This window comes from Grus americana, chromosome 3, assembly GCF_028858705.1.
Source record: "Grus americana isolate bGruAme1 chromosome 3, bGruAme1.mat, whole genome shotgun sequence".
NCBI classification, from domain to species: domain Eukaryota; kingdom Metazoa; phylum Chordata; class Aves; order Gruiformes; family Gruidae; genus Grus; species Grus americana.
In genome coordinates this window covers 111,474,869-111,501,110 of record NC_072854.1, presented here as the reverse complement: position 1 = coordinate 111,501,110, position 26,242 = coordinate 111,474,869, and the positions used below count along the sequence as shown (strand labels likewise).

The 26,242-nt window shown below is 42.9% G+C and overlaps 1 protein-coding gene across 1 annotated transcript in view; it reads left to right on the top strand.

The window, feature by feature from the left end:
- Positions 1 to 19,855, top strand: part of DTD1 (D-aminoacyl-tRNA deacylase 1) — a 31,167-nt gene extending 11,312 nt beyond the window's left edge. The window contains exons 4-6 of the mRNA XM_054822598.1: positions 4,570 to 4,667; positions 17,244 to 17,420; positions 19,243 to 19,855. Coding sequence (XP_054678573.1) covers positions 4,570 to 4,667; positions 17,244 to 17,399 — 254 coding nt within the window. The 3' untranslated portion in view covers positions 17,400 to 17,420; positions 19,243 to 19,855. The remainder of the gene's footprint in view (positions 1 to 4,569; positions 4,668 to 17,243; positions 17,421 to 19,242) is intronic.
- The last annotated feature ends 6,387 nt before the right edge of the window (positions 19,856 to 26,242 follow it).

Here is a 26,242-nt window from a genome sequence, read left to right as displayed (position 1 = left end):
TTAAGATCAATAAAGGGAATTTGGAATGTGTGAAGAAATTCTTCCTCAGTTGGCTTTTAAAATCTTTTCAGAGAATGAGGTTGCTGAGACTGAAACCCGCACTGCTGTTCATATTGTGGTGGTTGCAAGGTGCCAAGACCCTTCCTGTCTTTGAGAGGAAGATGTGGAAGAGAGAGGCTATAGAGAAGGCCAGCATTAACAGACATTTCTGGTTTAAGTACTGTTTCCATTAACTCTAAATCTTAAACTTTCTGACCTGTGATTCACCTTGACCTGGGGTGACCTTGGATCAAAAGACTGGAAGTTTAAGTATGAGGAGAATGGGAGGGAGCTGTTACAGAAAGATGTCCCTTGACAGTAGTTCTGATGCCGAAACAGGATAGAAAGGGCTTATGAGATGGGAGTGCCTTGAGTGTTCTGGTAAAGGTGGGGGCTTATTTGACCAGCCTTTGAAAAAAATGAGCCTGTGAAGGTTACTGGTTTTTTTAGGTCCACATATGTGTGGGAAGTGCAGAACGCAGCCCTTTTAGCCACAGAAGTGATTAAAGTACAGCAGAGGAATGATACAATATGTAGAGAGCTATTTGGAAAGTTGTGCTCCCACTAATAAAGTTTAAGGTGGTATTTTTGTTTACTATTTTGTTAAAGAAAGATGCATTAGTTTTGACTCATTTATGTGATCAACATGTAGGTACCTCTCTCCATATACTCTGTAAATATAACAACAACCCTTCTAGGACCAGCAGCTCAAGTAGTGTCTGCTTGATCTTCCTAAAGAAGTAATATCACCACTGTCTAAGCATGTCAGTAGATCCTTCCCTCATGGTCTGCATGAAGGTATAAAGTCTTTTTTTTATTGTGCTCGTCAGATACAGAAACTGCGTGTTTCTGTGCAGGAATCAGTTCTGTGAGATTCTACGCTGTAGTCGTCATTTGTTCTGTAAGAGACTCTTACACATTATGGTAGCTAGACGTCAGATGTGCAGATACAGCTAACCAAAAGCAGCAAGCATTCTTCAAGCTTTTAGTTCTCAGCTGAGAGTCATTTACAGACATCTCTAAAAATGCGTGCCTGTGTGATTCACCAGTGAAACCATAAGCTACAGGTTTAGGGAAAAACTTACCTGGGTTTTCCCTGCAGGTACTCATCTATCATGGGTGGCAAAGGGTTTGAAAACTGTGCTGGAAAATTATAATCACTAGTTTTTTGATTGCTCTGACATCTTTCCTCAGTAAAACCCTTTACATGTTCCAGGCTCCTGCAAATTTATAACATGAGAACAGGTCTTTTTGATTTTTTTTACTTGCTTTGTAATACTTTTGTCTCATAAATTTTCTGTTATTTTCTGTAATTATTTAGTAATTCTTCTTCTTTTCTTTTGCACTGTTAGCTAGCATTCAGAACACACCGATCCTTTCCTGAAATACCGATAGCTTCGTGGTATCTCTATTTACCTGATTTACCCAGTCAAGTCAGCTGCACCTTGTTAAAGCAGTAACTGTGCTAGTATCTTCCAATGTGCCATTCTTTGATGGCACCTCAGCCTCAATTGTCCTCTCCCTCCAGAGGGTACTGACCCTGCAGTGGAGTTGTCAAATGGGAAGGCGTTTTCACTCCTGCTCTTAGGTAGTTCTTACATTATGTGATGCAAAACTGGTCTGCATACACGCAAAGGAGCACAGAGGCAGGCAGAGGAACCCAAATTCTAGACTCAGAGGATCGCAGACCCTCTCTGGGGGGATAGGTGTGATGCCCATCCTGGGGAGTCAACAGGAGTGGCTCTCCAGACCCCATTTCGGACTGCCTAGGGATATGGGACACATGCGGGAAGAGAGCATTTCAGGGTCACACAGGACTCATTATGGGATATTTAGGTGTGGAAGGCAGGGAAAGGGGCGGATCTAGGTGATTTGAGGAAGAACAAGCATGGGAAAATAAAGGGATATGGGTATAAAAAGGGATGGCCACATGTAAGCAATGGCTGGTTGGTACACTTGTGGCTATGCCCTGCACCTGATCAGCACAGTCTGCCTTGTCTTCTTACTGCCATTTCTATTTTCCTGGGTGAGGGACCCACTGTTTTATGTGCATGTGTGTGAATGGGGGGATCTGAGTGCAGCAAATGGAGTGGGACTACGGGTCTGAGGCATGTGTCTGTGAGTGAAGGTATGGCACTGAGCACATACACAGCGGGGTGAGCTGGTGAGGAGCTGCGGTGGCCAGAGCCGGGTCTGGGTGTGTGTCTCTGAGCGTGAGACCACAGGAGGAGCTGGCTCCTGGAGGAACTAGTGCAGTCCTGGCCAGCTGCTGGAGAGGCCAGGGGTCTCTACGGATGAGACCTGTGTGGGTGTGTCTGTGTGTCTCTAAGGGTAAGACTAGAGGGGGACAGCAAACTGCCAGTGAGCTGGGGGGAGATGTGTGTGTGTACCTGTGTGCAAGGGGGTCTGTACCAGCAGCTGGAGCAGGGCTGCAGGCCTCAGGGACTTGTATACCCAGGTGCCAGCATCTAGGGTTGCCAAGATCCATGGGAGCTACTGGGCAGACTGAGTGTCTAAGCCCAGCTGCTGGAGGGGTCTGCACTGTATATATCTACATATTTCCCACTAACGGACCTTTATTCCAATCAGCCAGTGAGGGGTTCAAGATGAGGCTGTAGGTGCTATTTGTGTTCATGTGATTGCTGAGCGTGTCTGTGTTGATAGCCGTGCAGCTGGCTGTGTGTGTATATATATGTGCGCGTGTGTGCAGCATACATGTGTTTGTGCATGTGTGCCTACCGGGAATACATGCTCAGCTTTGCTGCTGTTTGGACCTGGGGGTATGCAGCTGCAGGAGCCATGCCTTTGTTGAGTTTCTAGATTCAACACCCATAGCATTTGTCAGCCCATGCAAAACATTGAAGAAAATCAATTTAATCAAAGGAGCCTGAGTAGAGACAGTGAGCTGGGACATTGGGTATGTTCTCTGCTGCTGCCTCCTCTGTGGGGCAGCAAATGTCTGAGGAATGCTGCTGGTAAAATTTTTGCTGTGACTCTTCAGTGGTCAGTCCAAGAACCTTTTCCTTGGTTGCCGGACCATTGTCAGCAGACTCTTGTGCAGGCTGTAGTTTTTGGCTTTGCCAGAGCTTGTATCTCCAGCTCATGGGGTGGCTTGTGGCATGCAGCCTTTGGAAAAGCACTTGGGCAGTAGATCTGTTGTGATATGGCCCATGTATGTACCTTTTCTTTTTCCTTTTTTTTAAAAGCAAATGCCACATTTCTGTCTGATTCATGGGATGTGCCAGGGAGTGACTGAAAACTCTTCCAGAGCTCTTTATTCCCAGTAACACATTCATGAAGAATCAGGACAGTTTGGTTTGACCTCTTTTCAGTCAGGGACATCATGTGTTGCCATGGAAGGCTGCTGAGTAGCTATACAATGTCTCATGCAGATATTCCCCGTGGGTGGTTGCTCCATTGAAGCTTGAGCCTACCGCTTTCAGCCTGTTTTTGCTCACTGTCCAAGGTGGTACTGGAAGAGGTTTTGGTTGTGTTGCTGAGCAGGCTCCAGGCCTGCCTTCCCAGTAAGTGAGGCTGTTCCAGTCTTTGGATAACTGCTGTCTGCTTGCTGCAGTACACCTTTTTTTCTTCCATGCATTTGTATTGAACTGGTAGTATCTGTTCCTTTTGCTGTGTCTACCGGGAAGGCATAGAAAGGCTACTCAGGTGTGCAGGACAGAAGAGAATATGTGGGAGAGAGAAGTCAGGTAGGCTCAGCCAGTGGTGGGGTGAGTTTGAGGAGCAGAAAGCTGGACTAGAAAAAATGGAGCAGGGAAGCTTGCACAAAGGAAAATGAGATCTGAGGAGAAAACAGCATACAAAAGGATGTTATGAGTCTGTTGTGATGGAAACTTCTCAAATGCCTACCGAAAATGTGGTCTGCGCCTCAGCTGGTGTGCTAATACATGCCACTGATGACAAGTGACACAGACATTTCTGATTTCATAAATGTATTCCTGTGAAGTAGCCAGGGTTGAGGGAGTAGACACACTTTTTTGCCAAACCGTGACAAAGAATGGCCTAGGTTGCCACTCTACAGGAACGTAGAAATTACTGTAGCAGATTGGGACTGAACTGTACACCAGTGTCCTGTTCTGGAATATTCAATGTCAAGTGCTTCAGAATAGACTCTGAGTCTTTTTATCTTTTGGCCATATATAAGATTTCTTCAAAAGATCAGCCAGTTAGCTGGAGTTAGCTAGGCTTAGCTGTTACATCCTTTAAAATTTCATCTCCTGCCTGTGAGAACTATCCTGCCCATCCTGAACTGTAAGCACCTTGATTATCTGTCAACTTGTTTTGTTTTGTGGACATCACTGTACTTAGCTGTGTATTTATTACCTCTGAATGTCAGACCAGAGAGCTGGGTGCACACAGACTGTTTTTTTCTTAAGTAGCTTTCTGCAGTTCATTAGTTTGCTGACCTTTTATGTATTTTTTTTTCTCTTTTTAGTAGCACATTTGAGAAAGATTTTGGTTTGTGTTATCCTTTCAAGAGCCCTCAGCTCTTCTTGTCTCTTTCCTTTACAGATGGCAAGTTTGGTGCCTATATGCAGGTACACATCCAGAATGATGGTCCTGTAACAATAGAATTGGAGTCCCCGGCTGCCACTGTCGACCCTAAACAGGTGAGTGAGCCAGCGGATCTGTCTGGAAAGGGTGGATGTATAAGCTGTACCTCCTTTGCGAATTTGTAGCATTCCTGTTATGAAGCAGTATAGCTTTCCTTAGGCATGAGTACCTTGTGCTTCCTGTGCAGCCTCTGAAAAGTTAAATAATTGCATTGTTTTCTTCAGTTCCCTGGCCTGTTGATAGCTGCCTGTTGTCCTGGTAAAAGTTGTGCGTTGTGTAAAGCAAAACAGCTTTTTACAGTTTATTCTTTCCCATTGACTCATTAACTATGTTTTTAATGTGTTTGGACCGCCTCCCTTTTTTTTTTAGTGAAGTTTCTTGACATTTAGGGCTTTTGCATGTGGGTGGCTGGATGAAACGATTAACTGGAGAGCTGCTTCTTTCTCTGAAACAAAACAGCAAATTCAAGTCCTGAATTTTACGTCTGGAGTGGAGAGAGAGTTAGCTTTGCTGAGGAACAGCACAGGCTATGCTGAAAACCAAATGCAGTGACGAGGTTTTTTGATTCTCTAAACGTGACAGTGACCAACTTTTCCAGGCTGAAAGAGAAGGGGGAGGGATTGTTACTCCCAGCTGCGTTTCAGTGAGGCCACACCAACTCTATCTGTTTAACACTTCACTTAACCTTGTTAAAATTGTTATTCCTATTTATAAGAAGGGCATGAGGGAAGACCCAGGAAACTACAGACCTGTTAGTCTAACCTCAGTACCTGGAAAAATTATGGAGAAGATGGTACTGGGTGTTATTGAAAGGCATTTAAAGGACAATGCAATCATCAGGTACACTCAACACAGGTTCACAAAGGGAAAGTCCTGTCTAACTGATGTGATATCCTTCTATGATAAGGTCACCCACCTAGTAGATGAAGGGAAGGTGGTGGATGTAGTTTTCTGGATTTTAGTAAGGCTTTTGATACTGTCCCTCACAGCATCCTTCTGGACAAGTTGTCCAGCTGTGGGATGAGTGGGTTCATGGTGCACTGGGTGAAGAACTGGCTCAAAGGGTTGTAGTGAATGCGGCTACATCTGGCTGGCAGCAGTCACCTGTGGTGCTCCTCAGGGCTCAATTCTAGGGCCAGTTCTGTTCAATATTTTTATTATTGGTCTGGATGCAGGAGTTGAATATACCATTAGTACGTTTGCCGATGATGCTAAACTTGGATGCGCTGCTGATTCTCTCAAGGGACAAGAGGCCTTGCAGAGGGATCCGGATAGATTGAAGCATTGGACAATCATCAATGGTGTGAAATTTAACAGGAACAAATGCCAGATTCTGCACCTGGGATGAACTAATGCTGGACACAAGTATAATTTGGGAGATGAGTGGCTGTAGAGGAGCCCTGCAGAAAGGGATCTGGGGGTGCTGGTTGGCAGCAGGCTCAGTATGAGCCAGCAGCGTGCCCTGGAAGCCCAGAGGGCAAACCGCATCCTGGGGTTCATCAAACACAGCATCACCTGCCGGTCAAAAGAGGTGATTGTCCTGCTGTATTTAGTGTTGGTGAGGCCTCACTTTGAGTACTGTGTACAGTTCTGGGCTCCACAATTTAAGAAGGATATGAAGGTACTCAAATGCATCCAGAAGAAGGCAACAAAGCTGATTGAAGGGCTGGAAGGCATGTCCTATGAGGAGCGGCTAAGGACTCTGGGTTTGTCTAGTTTGGAGAAAAGGAGGCTGAGGGGAAACCTTGTTGCTCTCTACAGCTTCCTGAGGTGGGGAAGTGGAGAGGGAGGTGCTGAGCTCTTCTCCCTGGGATCCAGTGATAGGTCTGTGGGAATGGTTCAAAGCTGCACCAGGGGAGGTTCAGACTTGACATAAGGAAACATTTCTTTACTGAGAGGGTGGTCAAACACTGGAACAGGCTTCCTAGAGAGGTGGTTGGTGCCCCAAGCCTGTCAGTGTTTAAGAAGCATTTGGACAATGCCCTTGATAATATGCTTTAACTCTTGGTCAGCCCTCAAGTCTTCAGGCAGTTAGACTAAATGGTCGTTGTAGGTCCCTTACAACCAGAACTATACTATTCCATTCCATTCCATTCCATTCCATTCCATTCCATTCCATTCCATTCCATTCTTTCTAGCCTTAGTTTGTCCCAAGTACAGTGATCCTACCAATTTACCTGACCAGTTGAAGAGCAAGACAAAATCACTTTGCTGATGGGGTCTGTCCTTGAGCCACCATGTGGCCATCACACTTCCAAATTAAAAATCAGACATTTGGGTTTCTTCAGCCAGCCACGTATGTTTATACCTGCTCTTCTAAAGCCTACTTATAGGTTCTAAAGCCTGCTTATAGGTTCTGTGATAACTGCAGTGCAACTAGTGGCTGTAATTGGTGGGAATTCTGCATATCTCAAAATAGTATACTAAAGGTTTTTGGAGCCTAATGGGAAAAGAGCATGGGAAAATCTAAAGAAGCATCTCTTGTTGCCTTAAATAGCTAAGGTAGCTTGGTTTGGAGTCAGTTTTGGTTTACCTCCAAATTCTGTTCTGTATGTTTTTGTGATGTTTTAGCCCCTGAAAGAACTGCATCTGCTCCTGGTCTTTATTTCTGTACCCTCACAGCTTTAGCACAAAGAGTTGTCATCCCAAACCCTGCACATTTAGCAGCAGCGCTGCTCTGTCTTTGGAGTGAGGAATAATTGTAGATGTAAGCACTCACATCCCCATTTGGAGGAATTAGGCTGCTGCCCAGTTTGCCTGGGAAACAGGCAGAGTCTGTAGAAAACTGGATGGCAGAGAAGTGGAGTGCTCTGATGTCCCTTTTGAACTGTTCATTAGCTGTCAAGAGAGTTATGGCCCACTGTTTTCTGGTGCCATGTTTATGGTATAGACTTGTTAAGGCTTAGTTTAGTTGTGGTACTTGTGGCAGTATCGACCCTCTTCTTTTGCACTCCATCTCTTTGTGGAATAGGAAAGGACATGTTCCCTCCATGCCACCAAGCAACGTTTACCGTGCAAATTCTCCGTGCTCTTGCATGGCTCTGTCTCAGGTGCAGGTGACCATATCCTTTGAAAAACAGCAGTTATTGTAGTCCATAGTTGAAGGCATTAGTGGCAGGGTTGACGGAAGCATCGTGTCCTGCTACCTGTGACTATGAGGTGGAGCCCCACAGTGTCTTGGTCTCTAGAGCAAAACTGGTGACCAATCTTTTTTGCTCAAGCAGTCAGTGGGAATCATTAGAACACTGAGAGAGCTTTTACCGCTGCTGTCCCATGTGTGAGTGTAAAATAACCTAAGGAATCACCAGGGCGTGCACGATTCTGCAAAGTTCCATCTCTTTCTTGGGAAATATTGGCTTGTTTAAGGATTTTGCCCTCACAGTTCAAGGCTGCCTGCCTTTCCCATCTGACAACAACCTCCTGGTGGCCACAGCATGGGCTGAAGACTGGGAAGGATGCTGGTTTTCAAACTTTATCTGGCATGTATCATAGAATCCTAGAATGGTTTGGGTTGGAAGGGACCTCAAACATCGTCTAGTTCCAACCCCCTGCCATGGGCAGGGACACCCTCCACTAGACCAGGTTGCCCAAAGCCCCATCCAACCTGGCCTTGAACACTTCCAGGGAGGGGGTGGCATGCACAACTCCTCTGGACAACCTATTCCAGTGCCTCACCACCCTCACAGTAAAGAATTTCTTCCTAACATCTAATCTAAAGCTCTTTCAGCTTAAAGCCATTACCCCTTGTCCTATCTCTACTTGCCCTTGTAAGAAGTCCCTCTCCAGATTTCTTGCAGGCCGCCTTCAGGTACTGGAAGGCTGCTATAAAGTCTCCCCAAAGCTTTCTCTTGTCCAGGCTGAACACCCCCAACTCTCTCAGCCTGTCTTCACAGGAAAAGTGCTCCAGCCCTCTCTGATCATCTGCGTGGCCCTCCTCTGCACTCGCTCCAACAGCTCCATGTCTTTCTTGTACTGGGGACCCCAGAGCTTGATGCAGTACTCCAGGCGGGGTCTCACGAGAGCAGAGTAGAGGGGCAGAATCACCTCCCTCGACCTGCTGGTCACACTTCTCTTGATGCAGCCCAGGATATAGTTGGCTTTCTGGGCTGCAAGCGCACCTTGCCGGCTCCTGTTGAGCTTCTCGGACACCAACACCCCCAAGTCCTTCTCCTCAGGGCTGCTCTCCATCCATTCTCTGCGCGGCCTGTAGCTGTGCTTGGGATTGCCCCGACTCATGCGCAGGACCTTGCACTTGGCCTTGTTGAACTTCATGCGGTTCACACGGGCCCACCTCTCAAGCCTGTCAAGGTCCCTCTGGATGGCATCCCTTCCCTCCAGCATGTCGACCGCACCACACAGCTTGGTGTCGTCAGCAAACTTGCTGAGGGTGCACTCGATCCCACTGTCCATGTCGCTGACAAGGATTTTAAACATGGAATCTTCATTTAATGTGACTATCTGATTCTGCTTCAGTCTCACTGGCTGATTGCCTTCCTTTCCTCTTTAAACCTCATCTCATCAGCAAAGATGAGGCTTCTTGTGCAGGATGTGCTTAGAGCACAACGTCAGTTGTCCTTAGGGAAGGTTACACCAAGTATCTTTTTACTGAGTCTGTGCCTGGACGCTATGAAAAGGAGGACAGAGTCCTTGTGTGTGCTATTGAGTGGGTACCAGAGAGTTCACATATGTGAATAAGAGTAATCTAAGTTTACTTGCCTTCCTTCTGTGATGTGTTGTCCACAGAGATTTCGTGTGCCACCCTGAGCTCCAGCTCATTGCAAGTCCTGATGCGTGGGATTCTTGTTTGTCACAGAAATGGATGAGCTCTTACAGTGGCACAGACAGTGAGAAAGCAACCTGGCCATGTGTGCTTTGGAGGCCATGTTTCAAAGAACACAATTTCCTTGAGAATTGGCATCTCTTTTAACTGTTACTGGGGATCTTTTCTAGCTCATATGGGGACCTTAACACACACTGTTGGAGGTACTGCTGTTTCTAACACTGTTAAGCATCCTTTCCTAATATTGTTTGACATGCGTGCCATCATCTCTCACCCATTGTACAAGACGTGTGGTGAGGAAGAACCAATCTAAATTTGTCATTCTCTTTCCTCTTCCCTGCCTGTTGCGTTTTCTTCACTGTCATACAGTCTGTTGCTTGTAGCGTGGGAACTAAGGCTTAGAGATGGTGTGGGTTTTATGTTTTTGCTTTCTGCTTTAGCAAGAAGAGATAAATAAACATCTAGCAATGTTTAATATGATGTTAAGAAAAAGAAATTAGACAAATAATTGCTGATTAATAGTTCTTTTTTGTCATTGGATGTGACAGTGAAATACCTCTTTTTTTGAGTGATTGTCTGTAGTTGTATTTGGTAATCTGATCTTTATAATTCCTTAGCAATGTAATTAGTATTCTAGTATTTATATTCCTTGTGCTAGAGAAGTATAAATAAATCACTTACAGAGTTAATTAAAAAGTTAATTAAAAAAAAAGTCCTCATACAACAAATATATATATGTGTAAGAGAATATCCCAGCTGTTTGAAACCCTAGTAAGCAGGGGAAGCTCCTACAGTTTAATTTGTAGTGAACTGTTCAGTTCTGTTGTGGTCTGATTTAATAATAAGGAAATTGTTTGAAAGTATGAAGTAAATCAGAAGATTCTTACACCTGCAGTAGTTAGTGATTGCTGGGCCTTTTCTGAAGATTTGTCATTTTTTTTTAATTTTAGAGATGTGAATGGAATAATAGAAAAAGAAAAAATAGCTGGCATTTAGTTGAGCTTTTAAAGCGCCTTTTTGGTAAGTCTGATGTACAAGAAATTTTGCTTGAAAGGCAAAATAAAGCCACGGATTAGAAACTGAATAAGAAATGTGAAAATAAAAAGGCATAAAATGGGAGAAGATCAGTATACACATGTGGTGATTCCTTTCTGAGTCTTTGAGAGTGAGGGTAGATCACATATTTATCATCAGTCTTGGCTGTGATGCAGAAGACAAAAGGATTTTTCCTAATGTTCTAGTACAAATCACAAACATTTTAATTTCCAGCCTCAACCAGTGAAGCAGTTTTGGATAATGCCGTCTGAACTTACATGCATCCATCTGGATAATTACAGAGGTCAGCGCTAAGAATGTAGCAAATTTCTGTGCTGTATGATGAAGATTGTTGTGATCATTGCTGAGATTAGGTTAGCTATGCCCACAATGCTTGTATGTTTATATCCTGTTTTTCAGAAGGAATAGGAATACATTCCTATGTATTTTTTTCATAGGAATTTGTAGCTAGTAGAAGTAGCCAGACAGAAATGGAGCAGGAAGAGGTTTTTGAGGGTGCCTGGGGAGGTGGCATGGTGACAACTCAAAAAAAGCCCTTTGGACTTTGAAAGCATTATGGATAATTTGGGAATTCAGATTGGAAATATTCTGTGCATTTTTATTTCTTCTCCTAGGTGAAGTGGCATAGCAGTTTCAGTGTTTAATGCCTATATTCTAATGAGATGCTGAACTGATCTCTGTGGGCCCACTTGTTCCATTACTGTCCAGAAGGAAGTAAACTACATTGTATGTTAAACCATGTTTGGAGCTGGACACTGTAGCGGGAGGGATAAGAATGAAAGCATTGGAGCAGAACTTTGTTACTGAACCTGACTGTATCAGTACTGCAAAGCAGCATGCACATGCTTGGTTGATATGCGTAGTAAATAATAATGTAATGCCCCTTGCAAATGTCAGTGTTTTGAATGAGAGAGGAACTTCTCAAGACTGACATTTAAGTAACTTACATTTTTAAATGGCAGGAGGATCTTGATTATAGAAAAACCGTTAAATGAATTCCACATAAATATTTTATTATTTATGCCTTAAAAAGCTTCTCACAACTGTGTAGCCAAAAGTGATTTCTCTGCTGAATGTGGAGAAACCCCAAATCTAGTATTTTAACTTTTCTGTCACTTTTCAGTTAGAACATTTTAATATAATATAGCTGAAGGTGTTTTCAGTTCCCCAAGTATGGTGTTGCTTCAACTTCCATTTTCATCTTAGGGAGGGATGGGGATTGTCTTGGAATTGTGTGATCAGTAGCTGGTGTTAAATATTTTATGATACTAAACTATGGTAAATGACTATGCAGTGAGGGTCCCTGTCTGCAGTGAATGGATTTTTCCCATTGTCTTTGAATTTGGTTTTTTTGTGGCCTAGTTTTTCTTCCTTCCCATGTGAACATACGCACCGTAATGAGAAATCAACTACAGTCGTCTTAGCACCATCAGCTGACATTTTGTCTAGATGCTGTGTTGCCAGCTTTGATGTTTCTCTTCTTCCAGTTGCACTGGTTTTGAGCTTACTTTGAAGAAACAAATCCAAAACCTGTGAGCTCATTTTCTTATGCTGAAAGTTTTGGTGAGGAATATAAACCTAAGGGAGCTCAACTGGTTATCTATTTATTTTTTATGGTGATAAAGAGCAGTTGAGGAAAATGAGTGGGGAAGCCATGCAGCTAATAAACTGCTTGGCTAGGGAATTTTTCCAAGACCCTGGGCAGCATGTTAGACCAGGCTAACTGATGAAAGGCTGGCAGCACTTTTCTTGCCTCAGGCTTTGGGCCTGTATAGTGTAACTTCATTACGTGCTGCTCACTTTTCTTCTAGGAAGAAAATGAAATATATAATTCCTTGCATGAGCTGCTCATTGGCCAAAAGGATTGTGTCCTCTTCTCAAAGAGAAAAAAGCTCCTAATAACACTTTGATCCTAAGACTAAGGTATAGATATATAGAAAGGAAAAGGAAAGTCAGATGATCTGCCATCTCCTTAACAGATTGTGAAGAATACCCTTCTTCTGTCATGACCTTTCCATTGATTTATTTTTGCAGTAGACCTCTGATAATAATTTTATCTCAGTGCTATCATTTGCTTAGTGACATTAGTATTAAACTGCTAGATTTGTAATGCCCTATGGCAGTTTGAGGGATTGGTCTCTTCCTGAAATGTAACCTGTCCTTCAAGTTATTGTGGGTTTTTTTTTTTTTTAAGATTTGAAATTGTAGCAGCTTGGCACACCACTATTGAAATTTGAAACATACCTCTGCAGATCTTGTTGTGGTTTGAGGTTCCAGGAACATGAACACTGCCACTGATTTTCTGGCAGACTGCTAACAAAATAATTCTCTTGTTGGTGTCATTCACTTCTTCTTGGTGTTATTCATGGCTATCTCAAAAGCAATCAACCTCTGTGTACACACTGATCACAGAGAAAAAGGAAAACGAAGGATATGTTTCTGTATTCAAGAAGGTAGAACTTCAAGGAAGGCTGACACTAAGGCATTTCTGAATGTGGGAAATTAACTTCAGCGAAACAATCAACCTGAAGAATTATTAGCATTTTCAAGTGGGATGTGCCAGTTTGCTTTTTTTTGCTCAGCAAATTGATTACAAAAGTGACGTGGTGTAGTATTACAGCTGACATAATGGCAGACATTTCTGCCTTGGTGAAACCTTTTTTCACAGTGCAGTCTAGCTTTCCACTGTAATTATTCAATTTTAGAATTTCATGTCTGTGGTGTACTATTAAATTGCATCAGGCTAGAATTTGTCAAAGAAGCTGTCAACCCAAATGTAAATTTTGACCTTTTTCAAAACTATTGCTCTGTATCTGTTGGGGACAAAGCAGTGTCCACATAGTTTGAGATTATTAGTTCATTGGTAGTGTATCAGCAATGTAAAATATCTATATTACAATGGGAGAAAAGAAAAGTTGCACTCTGCGGACAGAGGACTCTTGCATTTTTGTGCATGGTCACGAGGGAGATGGTCTTAAACACTTGCGATGTTTGAAGACTTTTCTGACTCCTTTCATGCTTCAGAAATTCATCAGTTGGGTTAGACCAGGTATTGATCCCCAAAACACAGGTTTTGACTGCTGGCAACGGACCATAAAAGACTTCTTCTGAACAGCTGATCAGTTTGTGGGTTTTGGTTCTTGCCAAAGTCATAACATAAAGTGATTCCAGGATACTGTGGCTTGAGATAAAAGGCTTGACATGTATAGGTTTACAGTATTTTCCGTGTGAGTTTTCAGGCTTAGTTACTCCTGTTACGTCTATGGTTAAGACTGTCTTAATAGATCAAGGGTCACCGATTCTAATTCCGTGCATGAATTTTTGCCTATATGTATGTCATAGCTCAGTGCGCAGGATGTCTGGACTTGTGTTGTAAACGTGAATATTTCAGCGCTTGTGGGATGGAACTGCTACACACTGCTGACCAGCCTAGCATTGTATCTTAGGCACACACAGGACTTTTGCCACGAGACAGTGCTGTTTCTGCTGTAAGATGAATCCCTTCGTAGCCTTCCAAGTTGTCTCAGAAAAGAATGGATTTTGGTTTATGGATGTAAAGCTGAGTTAGACACTTTCTGTACACCGTGTCCACAGCTAGCCAGCAGACATCATAAGGCAGTAGCCACAAGCAGCTCATGATATTTCTGCAGATGGGACAATGAGTATGGAACACACTCTGCTTATATGGAAAGCAGCATTCACTGTCATACCAAAAAGTTAACTGTTGTAACTTTTTTCAACTCACTGGCAGGTCTTTTGTGTACTCCCATAACACATCCTTTTGAATTACTTAAGCAGCTTACAAGCACAGAAATGAAAAAACAAACAAGATTTTAATCTTTGTGCCTGAATTTTGGTTTATAGATCACAGTGTATGCACAGACTGGAGAGCATATGTGTTTATGTCCATAAGTACAGACAAGTCCTTATCTATTTTAGTATTACTTGAGTTTTAGATGGATGAAACAGTTAATAAATGAACTTTAATTTGTTGTATTTAAAAAAGTAGACCCTGTTCATTTGAGACATGGATAAATACAGCTTACCAAATTATCCTCTCCCCTCATCTAAATGAACTTTTTGTGTCATTTTTCTTTGAGCTGGGTGAATACTGCTGTCAGATCCTGCCAACCTGGGAGTTGTTCTAAATATTCAAAGGTTATTCCTGCTTCTGTTTTTCTCCATTTATTAAAGATGTTGCCCTGTGAGAAAGAGATGTAGCTGAGTAGTCATGAGTAGAGCTTTGGGTCTGCTGCGGAGCCAAGTGTGAAGACAGATCTGGATTTATCTCTGCATATCTGCTGTTTTGTTTGCCCTCTGCACTACATTGTTCTCAAACTAATTAGTTACAGAACTAGGTTACTTAGGAGGTCCTTCATGATAAATATACATCATAACTTTGCAGACCATCTGATGCATACTGTTTACTCTAGGATATAAATGCTACTCCTATTTCTACAGAGAATATGGTACCCTTGTACATAAGAGTATATGTATACATATATATGTATCTATAAAACTATATATAACTATATATACCTCAGAAGTCTTAGTAAGTATGCAATTTACCCCCAAGACTATGTTGGAATGCCCAGCGTAGGCATGTTTGAAATGGTAATATGATATGCTATCATATATTGAGCCATTTCTGCCTCTATATGTAAATGATACATGAACAAATACACATTATGGATGTGGATTCTGTATTGCATAACACAAGGTTCATGGCGTGAATACACTACTGTTTTTCATGTTTTGAAAATCCAGGCTTAGCCGTATTGGGTTAGCTCACAGCCTTCTCAAAGACAAAGGTAATTCAATTTAAACTATTGGTGTCGTGTCTTAGGCTTTTTCTTCTTTCAAGTAATAGGAAACAGAGAAGAGGAGATATCATGCCATTCAGTAATCACATTATTTACAGAAACAATGAAGTTTCATGCAGTTATAAAGTACAGAACTATGAGATGATGGAAATTTTTTCAGCATCATTATTGTCAAAAAAGAGTGTCCACTATGAGCCTCAATACTGCGGTAAAAGAAAGGCGTATGGATTGCAACAGCTGTTTATAGGTTTGTTGCAGCAGGTTTGACTGTGGTTTGGCTTGGTGTTTGGGGGTACTTGTGTTGGGGGGTACTTTGCAATTACTGACTGCCAGGTTGAGGGCCAGTGAGGAATGATGAATATGCACTACCTGCTCATATAATTATTTAAGTATGTACAAATCCATATTTTGAAACCTAGGAACTGTGCTTTTGGGTCTCTGCAGTCTGCAGCTAATGTAGTGTGCCTTCCCTGTTCGGTTACATTTTTGTGCCATGAAGAGCATTGAAACCCCCGTTCTGATTTCAGCAGCTGGGTGACCTCAATACCATTTGCAAAAATAAACCCCAACTGCATAGAGACCATGGGAGTACCATTAATTAAGGTTGAGTACCTTTAATACTAAGGGCTTACAAACATTTGTTTCCCTTCCTGCAGATGCACTCACTTTCTCGATTAACATTCATGTGCTGTGTATATAGCCTTGTTGGCAGACGAGTAGCGTGCATGTTGTCAGACTTGTGAGTTCAAGTATTGCCTGTATCATGCCCAACACGTTGATTACATCTATGCACGTGACTTGAGGACTGGATCATGCTAGACAAATGAATATATCATACTGTGTCATTTTAGATAGTAAAAATAAACTATTTTTAGTTTTGAAATAGCCAGCTAAGAATATTCTGTGTTAGGCTAGAAGTCCATGTGTGCAGGTGTGTAGGGAGGGTTTGTATGTGTGGGATAAGGTACAAGGGGATGCTGTGCATCCTCCCAAGGCTCTGCAGTCTGCACTCTTAGCTCTTGCTGACTTGAGCTCACATTTACATCTCTGTATGCATCTTCCATGAGCCCGTCTAATTCCTAATTGACATGCATAATCTAGTTTATTTTATTCTATGAAGATTTCACCTCAGAAGAGATCTTCTGGACGTGAAATTATGATTTATGACTAGTATGCTTTATTTTGGGGAAATGGTGGAAGCAGTAGAGAAAATCAGTGAAGTACAGAAAATACCCAAACGGATAAACTGCACAAAGTGTAGTAATTTAAGTAGCTATCAATATGTATAGTCCCAAAACTTACTGCAACCTATTTCTCTGAAAAATGGGAATGAGATGTAGAAGTGACAGCTGTGTGCAACTTAGTTTGACTCTTAGCAGCATTGAAAGCATTTCTACTGGGAGGTAGCAAGGCAGCGACAGCACAGGGGTATGTCCAAGCTGATTCAAAATGGTTAATATATATCCTAGGTGATGCTAAGGCTCATATATCTCTTTCTCTGGATAAAGAGTAACTTAAATTTATTCTTGTGTGCTGGATGGCTGAACTTGGGATACATCTGTTATCAGTATCTTTGAAACTACAAAACTGCCACTTAAGACCCAAAACAGAAGAGGAGTTTGGTGGAATCCAGCTCCCCCTTTTGGTCCTTGTGTTTTATTCTTTTCCACATTTGCAGACTGTGTTGGGCGAAGGAACCTTGAAAAGCAGAGGGTAATCCTTTGAATATGTGCACTTCGCTTTTATACTCGGGGTGATCATGTTAGCATATGATTATAATTCACTGTCCTCTCCAAATTTCTGAAAATCTAAGCCTTGGTTTTCTTTTCTGTTTTATTGATATATGTATTGGTGTTGTGAAGCTGAGTTGCAAGTTTTATACAAATGCTCACATTTATGATTTTTTAGAAATAATCTTCTGAAATTATTTTATTCCATGAAGTGTTTTCTCACTCTCCTTACTTTGTGAATAGCTGACAAAACTTGAAAAACAGCAACAAAGAAAAGAGAAGACCAGAACCAAGGTGCCGTCTGAGTCAAGTAGAGAAAGAAATGCCCCCCGTAACAAGGATGACCCCAGTGCAAGCAGTGGAGCAGAAGGAGATGTGTCTTCAGAAAGAGAGCCTTAGCTCATCCAAAGCAGGCCTCAGGTTTGGCTTTTCCACTCCTCTCTAAAGCTGTGTCCTCCTGCTGGGCACTCTCTAACCCTGGGCGCTTTACTGAAGCAGCACATGCAGAGAGTTGCAGTAGAAGTGCTGAAAGGTGAAATTCTGATAATGTCACTGGTGGGTAACCTCCGCTTCTGTCTGCCGTCGGCACACTAGAATGTAGAAGTGGGTGAAAACCTCTTCCCAGCCGTGTGCCTGGCTGGAGGTGTGTATCTGTGAGTCTGGCCCAGCCACGACCGTTTCCAGGTTGACTCAGGAAATCTAAAACTTTGGTCTTGTAATGCAGCAGTCACTTAACTCAGAATCCTGCTTTGTATTCTTCAGAACAGAGATACACAGGTTGTGTTTCTCTCTCTGTCTTTACGTAGCAGGGAGGTCACTCCAGAACAACCCCTGCTGTTTGTAATACCCAAATAATACATGGTCCCCAGCAGTGGAAGTGGAAAACATTTTAGAGGTTGGAGACAGGCCAGAACGTCAACTTCCCATCATGGTTCTTGCCCCTCCCTCCTCAGTGTGTTCTTTCCCAGGATGAATTGATAACAGGCTGTTTTGTATACATTCACCATCTAATGAGAACATTAGACCAGGCATTGAGCGCCACACTTGCTGCTGAATTCGATATGAGAACTGGAGTTTCCTCTCCCTTCAGGCACTTGACATGCAGGACGTGCCTGGAGCTGAGGGAATGGAATTAGAGTGTCTGAATATAGACCTGAATTCTTCTTCATGTGTTATCTATATATGTAGATATGTATTTATCATATTGTTCCAGTCAGTTTTAAGTCTTCAGGACACAGATTTGCTTGCCTGCCTTCCCCGCCCCCCCCCCAAAAAGCTACGTTGCTGATTTTGAACTTTCAAACATGTCCAAGCTCTCTAAGTACTGTTTCCCTCGTCTGCATACTGAAGACCTGAGCTGGCTGTGCAGGTTAGCTATTATTAACAGTTTTGCAAAGTTAAAGTCTAACCTTTTTCTTGTTTTCCCATCCCTAGAGTTCAGTCTGGCTTGTGATTTATACAATTCAATATCATGCATTGCTCAGAAAGTTGCTTTTTGCTTTTTAAACCCATGAATTTCCCTAGTGGTCAGACATTGGGGGATGTTTTCTGGCTTATAGAAGTTCTTATTATCTGTGTGGTATTAATATGAATGAAGTTCATTGAAGGCATTGAATAAATTTCTGGAAATATGCTAATTTGTTTTGGATTGACCTGGAAAAGGGATCAAAGAAACTTTCAAGTCCACAGGCTTTTTTTCCCTGGCCTCACAGAGAGCAGCTTCAAGCCTGGTGTGAAATGTTTCTGTTCATTAATTGGGAGGCAGTCAAAAGTGGATAGTCATATCGTACAACAGCCAGAATCACATGAGTTCTGCTCTCTCTGCCTTTGTGCTCAGTGCACCTTCCTGTTCTAATAGTGGAGATAAGCAGGCATATTGGGAAGGAGAATGTGTTCTTAGAAAATAAAGCGAGGATGTACTATTTCTCAGCAACCGTTGGCCTTGCTGCTATGCTACAAGAAGACAAGGTTTCCCCCACTGTTCGTAGGTTGTGTGTTGAAATAAGAACATTTTAGAGAACAGGAGTTTGCAGGCCTTCTAGAGTGCTTTGGTCAGTCTGACCTTTCCAATAGCAGTTGAAATTCTATGGAGCTGAACATTTCTAAAATGTGATGTACTGATAGCCTAGCATTAATTTTCATGCTGTGACAATAAGCAAAGATACTTTTCTCTATGGCATTTGAGGGAATCCTACTGTATTTCTACTCTATCTATAGTAATGTTCCTGTTTGCTTTCCACAGTTCCTCATACAAAAGCTACACTGGATTCTTGAAGAGAGACCCAACATTCACCTCAGCACCACTCTTCAACGACTTTGGAAAAGAATGGAAAATGGGAAAACAGAACTAAGACATTAGAAACCTATATCATTCTGTATTGAAACAACCAAAGCAATGCTATCAGATTCAGTTGTTAATGTGTAGTATCAGTAGTAAAAAGGACTTGTAACATTTTTGTGTATGTGTTTTCACATGACTGCTGAATAAAGGGTGACTGTAGGCAGATTGTAGCAGAACATTCACTATCAGTACATAAGCTCCATTTCAAAGATAAATCAGGGTTTTTCCTTAAACTTACACTTGAATTCTGAAAATTATCAAAGCAGGCTTGTATTTTGATTCTTACTCTATGGTGTCATGTGCTACCTGTTTCCATGGCAGCGTGTAGATCTGTGTGTATTTTGGTATATTGTTCAGCTGCTACATAACACCAAGTTAAGCAGTCCAGTCTTTCTGCATGGATTAAGTTATTAAAAGGAAAGATCAGCCACTAGTCGTTTATCATGTGGAACACATCTGTCTTGTAAACTTTTTTAAAAACAGAAAAGACTTTATTAAACAAATGATGCTAGCTGAGTGCCTGTTGGTGTTTGTGTATTGCATTCCCTAAGATACAGCAATGTGTTTAACAATGTGAGTGGTAGAGAGCAAAAGTAACAAGCCAAGAAACACCTAGTAATGTAACTCCTCCACCTCTCCTTTGGAAGTTTGGAAGTCAGGTTGCTGTCCTGGAATTTTTGCTCTTTCCAACACATCAGAGTCCTTTAGGTACTTCATGGTGGCTATCAAAATGCTGCAGCAGCTGCTGCGCATACTGCATCATGTGCCTGCTGACATTTCTGTCAGATTCAGCAGAGGCAGAACAGCATTTGGAAGCCACCAGCAAGCAACAAGAGCTGAGAAGCAGCTGCAAAACTGCTCTCCTGTGGGTGATAAAGCCAAGGAAGTTTCAGGGGAGATGAAAGCCTGCAAATCATTGCACCTTTGACTTCCAGAAGTGGTGGTGGTACCTTTTATACAGGGTATTCTCCAGGCCTGCCTTGCCCTTACAGTCTTCACTAGCCATCTGCTGTGGCCACCATCAGAGCCAGGATGTGTAGTGCATGACTGTCTTTGCCCGGTTATAGGGCTAACTCACCGATGGTAGTTGTTATTAATCCAAATGCGTATCATATTTACAATGCTGCAGAATGTGTAACCACTGTGGTTTATTTTTTAAAATTTTCTCTTGTAGACTGCTTGTTTAGTAAAGTATCAGTCAAACCAAGACAGGAGGGATTCAGAACTGCACCCTGACGTGGCTTTTTAAAATGCACAAAGCTTAAGCATAAGATTTGGCAAGCCACACACCTAGCATTTAAACAAAAATGGTGGGTAGCTGGGATAGGTTGAAATGTTACACTTAGTCTTGCCTGTAAGGATTTACATCAGTTTTCATATGGCCATTACATGCAATTTGGTTTGCCTGAAGTCACAGCCGTGTCACAAGCAGTGCTGTTTCACTTCCAGGTACATGTGTTGTGTCTTGTCCCTTCAGAATCTCCCTCTCCTGGATTGCAGCCTGACAGGCTGTTGTCAGATTAGTGCATAATCACCTACAAAGGGTAAATTCAGTCAGGAAGATAGTGAGTGCCTACCTCTCAGGTGATGACATAGCTGTTGACCAACCAACCCTCAGACCTCTGTCATCTAGCTTAAGTGTCCTGCTTGCTCCAGCATATTTGAAATCTGGTCTTCTGTTTTGCAACTTGTTCTTCAGAAGATAAGGGTGTGAAGAAAGTCCCACAGCCTCTTTGCATCCTAAAAGGTAAGCTGGTAGAAGCCAAACTAAGAAAGAATAGTAAAGGTTGAAAAGAAAAAGGTATCATAAATACACATCAGGGGAGGCAAGAGGTGGCATTCTAGCTATATTTAAGCAGAAATAAAGGGCAAAGAAGTGGTGGCTGTTGGTCATATGTTTATAAAATGTTAAGGGACAATATGAGTGAATGATGAGTTGCTGCTCATTATTCCCTTTTCTACAGGTTTAGACTTAACAGGCTTTTCTCCATTTTCCTGTCCCAGCTCACAGAGCAGTTTTGCCAGAGATCACTTCTTTGTGATTCATGGGCTAGAGTCAGATGACCATTTAATGTTTGCTAATTTTTAGTATAATAAAACTGCTCCTGATTCAGAGAACCTGCAATGTCTGATCTCCAGCTGCATGCTGCCTGCCCTCGGGTTAAAGTCCTGCAGGCAGAACCTACAGGGTGGACATTTTGGGGAGTGCCCCAGAAATCAATGTCCTGTGGCCATACATCTTTGTGATAATGCTTCAAGGATCGTCGTCAAATCTTTCAGATTCCTTTCTGCTTCCCCCTGTGCTGGTGCCTCTTTGCCTTGCTCTGTCTTGTGAACCTGGGCAAAAAATCATCCTCTTAAGAGAAATGCCTGAGGAATCTCTGGGTGCCATGAAAAAAAAAAAAGTGAGGGTCAGCATTACAGTCCTCAAGCAAAGAAACCGCATTAGCCTGTCATTGCATTGTGACTTCAGTAGTTCACAATTCAATGTATTTTTTACAGTCCCTATACACTTACCATGTGGTCAACGAGCAATTTCTGCCTTTACAAGAAACGCACATAAAATTACAGAAAATATTCTTGGTAGGATTTCTGCAAACACCTGGTAGCGTTTGTATGTGAGCAATGTCTGCACGAAAGTCATGTTGGGTTTTCCCATTTGAAATTCCTGGCAGATATCTGGGAGACAATCTAAATCTGAATACAGGTATTTTCCATAACTGTTTAAAGTACTAACTAACAAGGGAGTGTCCGCAAACCATTCTGTATCGAAACTCTCACTCAGACTCTCCACTGGAGCTCCTATTTTTCTTCCAACCTTATTTTCTCAACAGAATACTCCCCAAGGAAATCTCCCTGGTAAGCAGAAATTATGCTAGGACTCCTTTGAAAATTTACTGCTAATTTTCATTAACTACTATAACCAGAAAAGACAATAATTAGTCAAAAAGTGTTTCGTAGGCATTTTGCAAACTATAGTCTATGTTGCTTTAAAAAGTAGGATTTTAAGAATGGAACAGCCTGAATAAGTGATGCTCCTACAAAGCTATTTGGAAAAATGATTGGCTTATTTTAATTTGGTGTGTAAATACAAATGATTTAAAGGCAAAATAACTTATGACTATTGATGTAAATGCTCAATGGATAAGCTCATGGTTTCCAGTTGTGGAAGCTAGTGTGGACAATGAATTAAAAATGGTCTGATTTAGAGATGCTAGTTCCTGGAGAATCCTTGTTGGAACATGGTGGTAGCTCCCTCTCTCTGCTCCCGTCTGGTAGCCGCATGATGATGTGTTTCGGTCTCAAAATCATTTACTGCACTTTGCTGCCATACACCTTCCTGTGGTTCTTCCACAGGACCAGGGGAGTTTCAGTCCATTGCAACCCACGCTTCAATAGCGTGCCAAAAATGAAGTCTAACGCTGCTGGATGGTGGTGCAAGGGAAAAACACTCAGGTGGGTTTAGGAGCTTGCAATTAAAGCAGAGCTGCAATCATTTCAGTCATCACAGTGCTAGCAATTCACCTGAGAGAGCCAGAGTTTGCAGAAGAGGAAGAAGGGCAGAAGTTCCTCTTCATGGTGCGGTACGGAAAAACACATGGCTCTGAGGAGGAGGGAAACCTGCTCCCTTGGCAGCCTGGCTGTTCCTGTTCGCCACCCAGCACCCTCGCTCCGACTAAGGGAGTTTCCATCTCGCAGCTCTTGCCCAGCAAAGGGGAGCCAGACCTCCCGGAGCTGGTTTTCAGCTGGTGCGAGGTGTCTGCTCTCCCCTGGCTGCTGGTCCACACCGGGCATTTCCACGCTGTCTTTAGAAATACCCCTTTTCAGTTGACTTTGCACTTGTGTGGTTAGAAATGCTTAGCTATCAACTCAGCTGTGTGTAGCTACAGACTCTGCAGGCCACAAAGGTTTGGTGACAATTCAAAAAGGGACTCCTAAACTTTTTGCGTGTATCTGGTTGTCAGTGAAAGTGAGATGGCAGATCCCTGGCAGGAAACAGAACACGGGTTGCGAAAAACACAAACCAGTGTTACAAATACAAACTCTGAAATAAGGCGTGAGATCCTACGGCTGGTCACTTTTCCATGTTCTGGAGTACCCATTCTTTTCCCTGTCAATCTCAATTTTATCACAAGTAGCACTATTCCCAGTGCCCTAGGAGAAGAGCGCCCTGTCTCCTCCCCGGTCCGTGGTTTGCTAGGCTAAATAAGGCACATCCTAATCCTTCTTGTGGAAACTGGCCTCCTGTTCTCTTGTTCACCCTGGCATAAATAGCTCCAAGCTGAAGTCTTTTAAAGGGAAGAAGAGTCAGGCTGACGCTTGAGGGATTGACAACAATGTCCCTGTCCCTGGGAATGGATCATGGAAATGCTGAGCTGTGAATTACCTTGGGTTCCCACACCCAGCGTGGAAGGGCTGATGGAGCAGGTATAAATCCAAACAAAAAACCACATTTCCCTCATATCATGCAATTTATTGGCATGGGTAGTTTAGGAAGACACGGATGTCAATAGGATTGAGATCAGAGCAGCGTAGCCTTGGTGGATAAGAGATACCAGGGGCCAGAAACAGCCCACGGCTTAGTGGGGTCTGAGTATCTCTGCTTGCACCGGCTGGGACAGACGGCGAGGGCAGGACATCTCCATGTGTGCTACGGTCCTCCTGTGTACCTTGTGCATTCACTGCAGCCCCTCGAGAGCAGCATGTGCTGCTGGACTATTGAATTTTGTTGCAGGCTCAAAAACTCAAATGTTATTCATGCCCGTGCACCCCCGTTAGCTCACATTCCTGTTGATGCGCTGTGCTTGTGGTACCCATTGCAAGGAACTTTGCCAGCCCCCCCCCCCCGCCCCAATGCACTTCCTCAAAAATGTCGAAGTTGTGTGCTGCTCAAACAAATCACTCCCAGTGTTTTTACAGAGACAAGATGTGATTTCAAGGCAGCGGGGACACCTTTGGTATTTAGAGTCAGGATAACATCAGTGATTTCAAGAGAAGGAGAGAGAGCGATGTGTGAACAAAGTCACTCTGCTCCCCTGCCTGTCCCCGCGCTGGGTTTTTTGGGGGAAGAAATCAGGAAAGCAGAATGCTTTTGTCAGGGTGTTCACTCAAGCTGGCTCTTCACAATTCTCTGAAGGCTTTTGATATCTAATTTGTCTGCGCTCAGCTCCCTGTGTGTTATCATTAACCTGCTAATCTTCGTTAAAGGAATGCTTGGTAACGGCAATGAACACCAAGTGCTTACACAGGCCAGGCTGGATCAGGGACCAGTCCTGGGGTTGCATTGCCAAGAGACTTAAAAAAAAAAAAAAAAGGAAAAAGTGTGTGGCCAGGTTTTCTGGGCTGCTGTGCCGGACACCCAGTGCTACGAGCCAGGGGTGCTGGCGGGGCAAGCTGGGGCTCTGGAAGCGACACAGCTGGACGGTCACAGCTGTCGTCACCACCACAGGCATTCCTCTTTACACAAGAAACATGTCTTGGTGGATTTTCTGGTGGCAAAACCCTGAGGATGAATCGGGATGTTACGGGAGGCCCTGTCAAGAAATGTGCTAATGAAATAATTAATCAGTGCACACGTGAAAAGGTAAATCTGAGTTTGATGTTTAAAACAAGCTTCGTGAATAATGTTGGAGTTGCTCATAAACCCTGATACTGTTGAAGTTTCGATGATATTGCTGAGTTGCAAGTGCCTGTTTGGTGTTCTGGGATGTATTATTGAGAATCCCACAAAAATACACTGCAAATATTCTTATAAAATATTTATTGAATAAATACACTTTAATGTTACTGAAGGCACTTGTGCACCAAGTAAATATTTTTTTCAAAATATTCAAATATTTTATTTTTCCATGATAATTTGTTTCAAAGAGCTCCTCTGATTTAATAAATACTTTAATACTTGCAGTCAACAGTACCTGAATATGTTTTTGTTCTTCGTGTGTTTAACATCCTACCCACAATGTTTTAGAATTGCTCCATTTATTGCATTGACAGCAAAATATTCCAATTGCTGTAATGAATATATTGTAACACTGGTGTGTGGGGAATGTGGCTCAGTCACGATGTAAGGCGATGAGATGTAATCTTTGAGTGAGAGGATACTTTGCTATCTGTACCCATTTAGGTTTTTTTTCCTCTTGTGTTTAGGTTGTCTGGGGGATGTTAACCAGCACCAGGTGAGGTATGGTGGCAAACTTTTTTCTTCCTACTGAGAACTGGGATTCATTTCATATGGGTGGTTGAAAAGCTTATGGCTCTATGGTGTGGATATATATGTTTTTATTAATCCTTTTGCGCTGACACAAGTGTATGCAAAAGATTAAAGTACTGGGGGGGGAGGGTGGCGAATAGTTCATATGGTAGATGTTACTATGTCAAGGCCGAACCTGTAAAAGACTTCCATGGCAGCTCTTCTAAAACTTTGAGTATATTGGCTTGCAGTAATAGAAATGGCAACTCTTCATGCGAGTCCAGAGGAGGGCCACGAGTCCAGAGGAGGCCACGAAGCTGATCAGAGGGCTGGAGCACCTCTGCTATGAGGACAGGCTGAGAGAGTTGGGGTTGTTCAGCCTGGAGAAGAGAAGGCTCCGGGGAGATCTAATTGCGGCTTACCAGTACCTGAAGGGGCCTACAGGAAAGATGGAGAGGGACTGTTTATCAGGGAGTGTAGTGACAGGACAAGGGGTAATGGGTTTAAGCTGAAGGAAGGTCGATTTAGATTAGATGTTAGAAAGAAATTATTTACTGTGAGGGTGGTGAGGCACAGGAACAGGCTGCCCAGAGAGGTTGTGGATGCCCCCTCCCTGGAAGTGTTCAAGGCCAGGTTGGATGGGGCTTTGGGCAACCTGGTCTAGTGGAAGGTGTCCCTGCCCGCAGCGCGGGGCGGGGGGGGGGGGTTGGA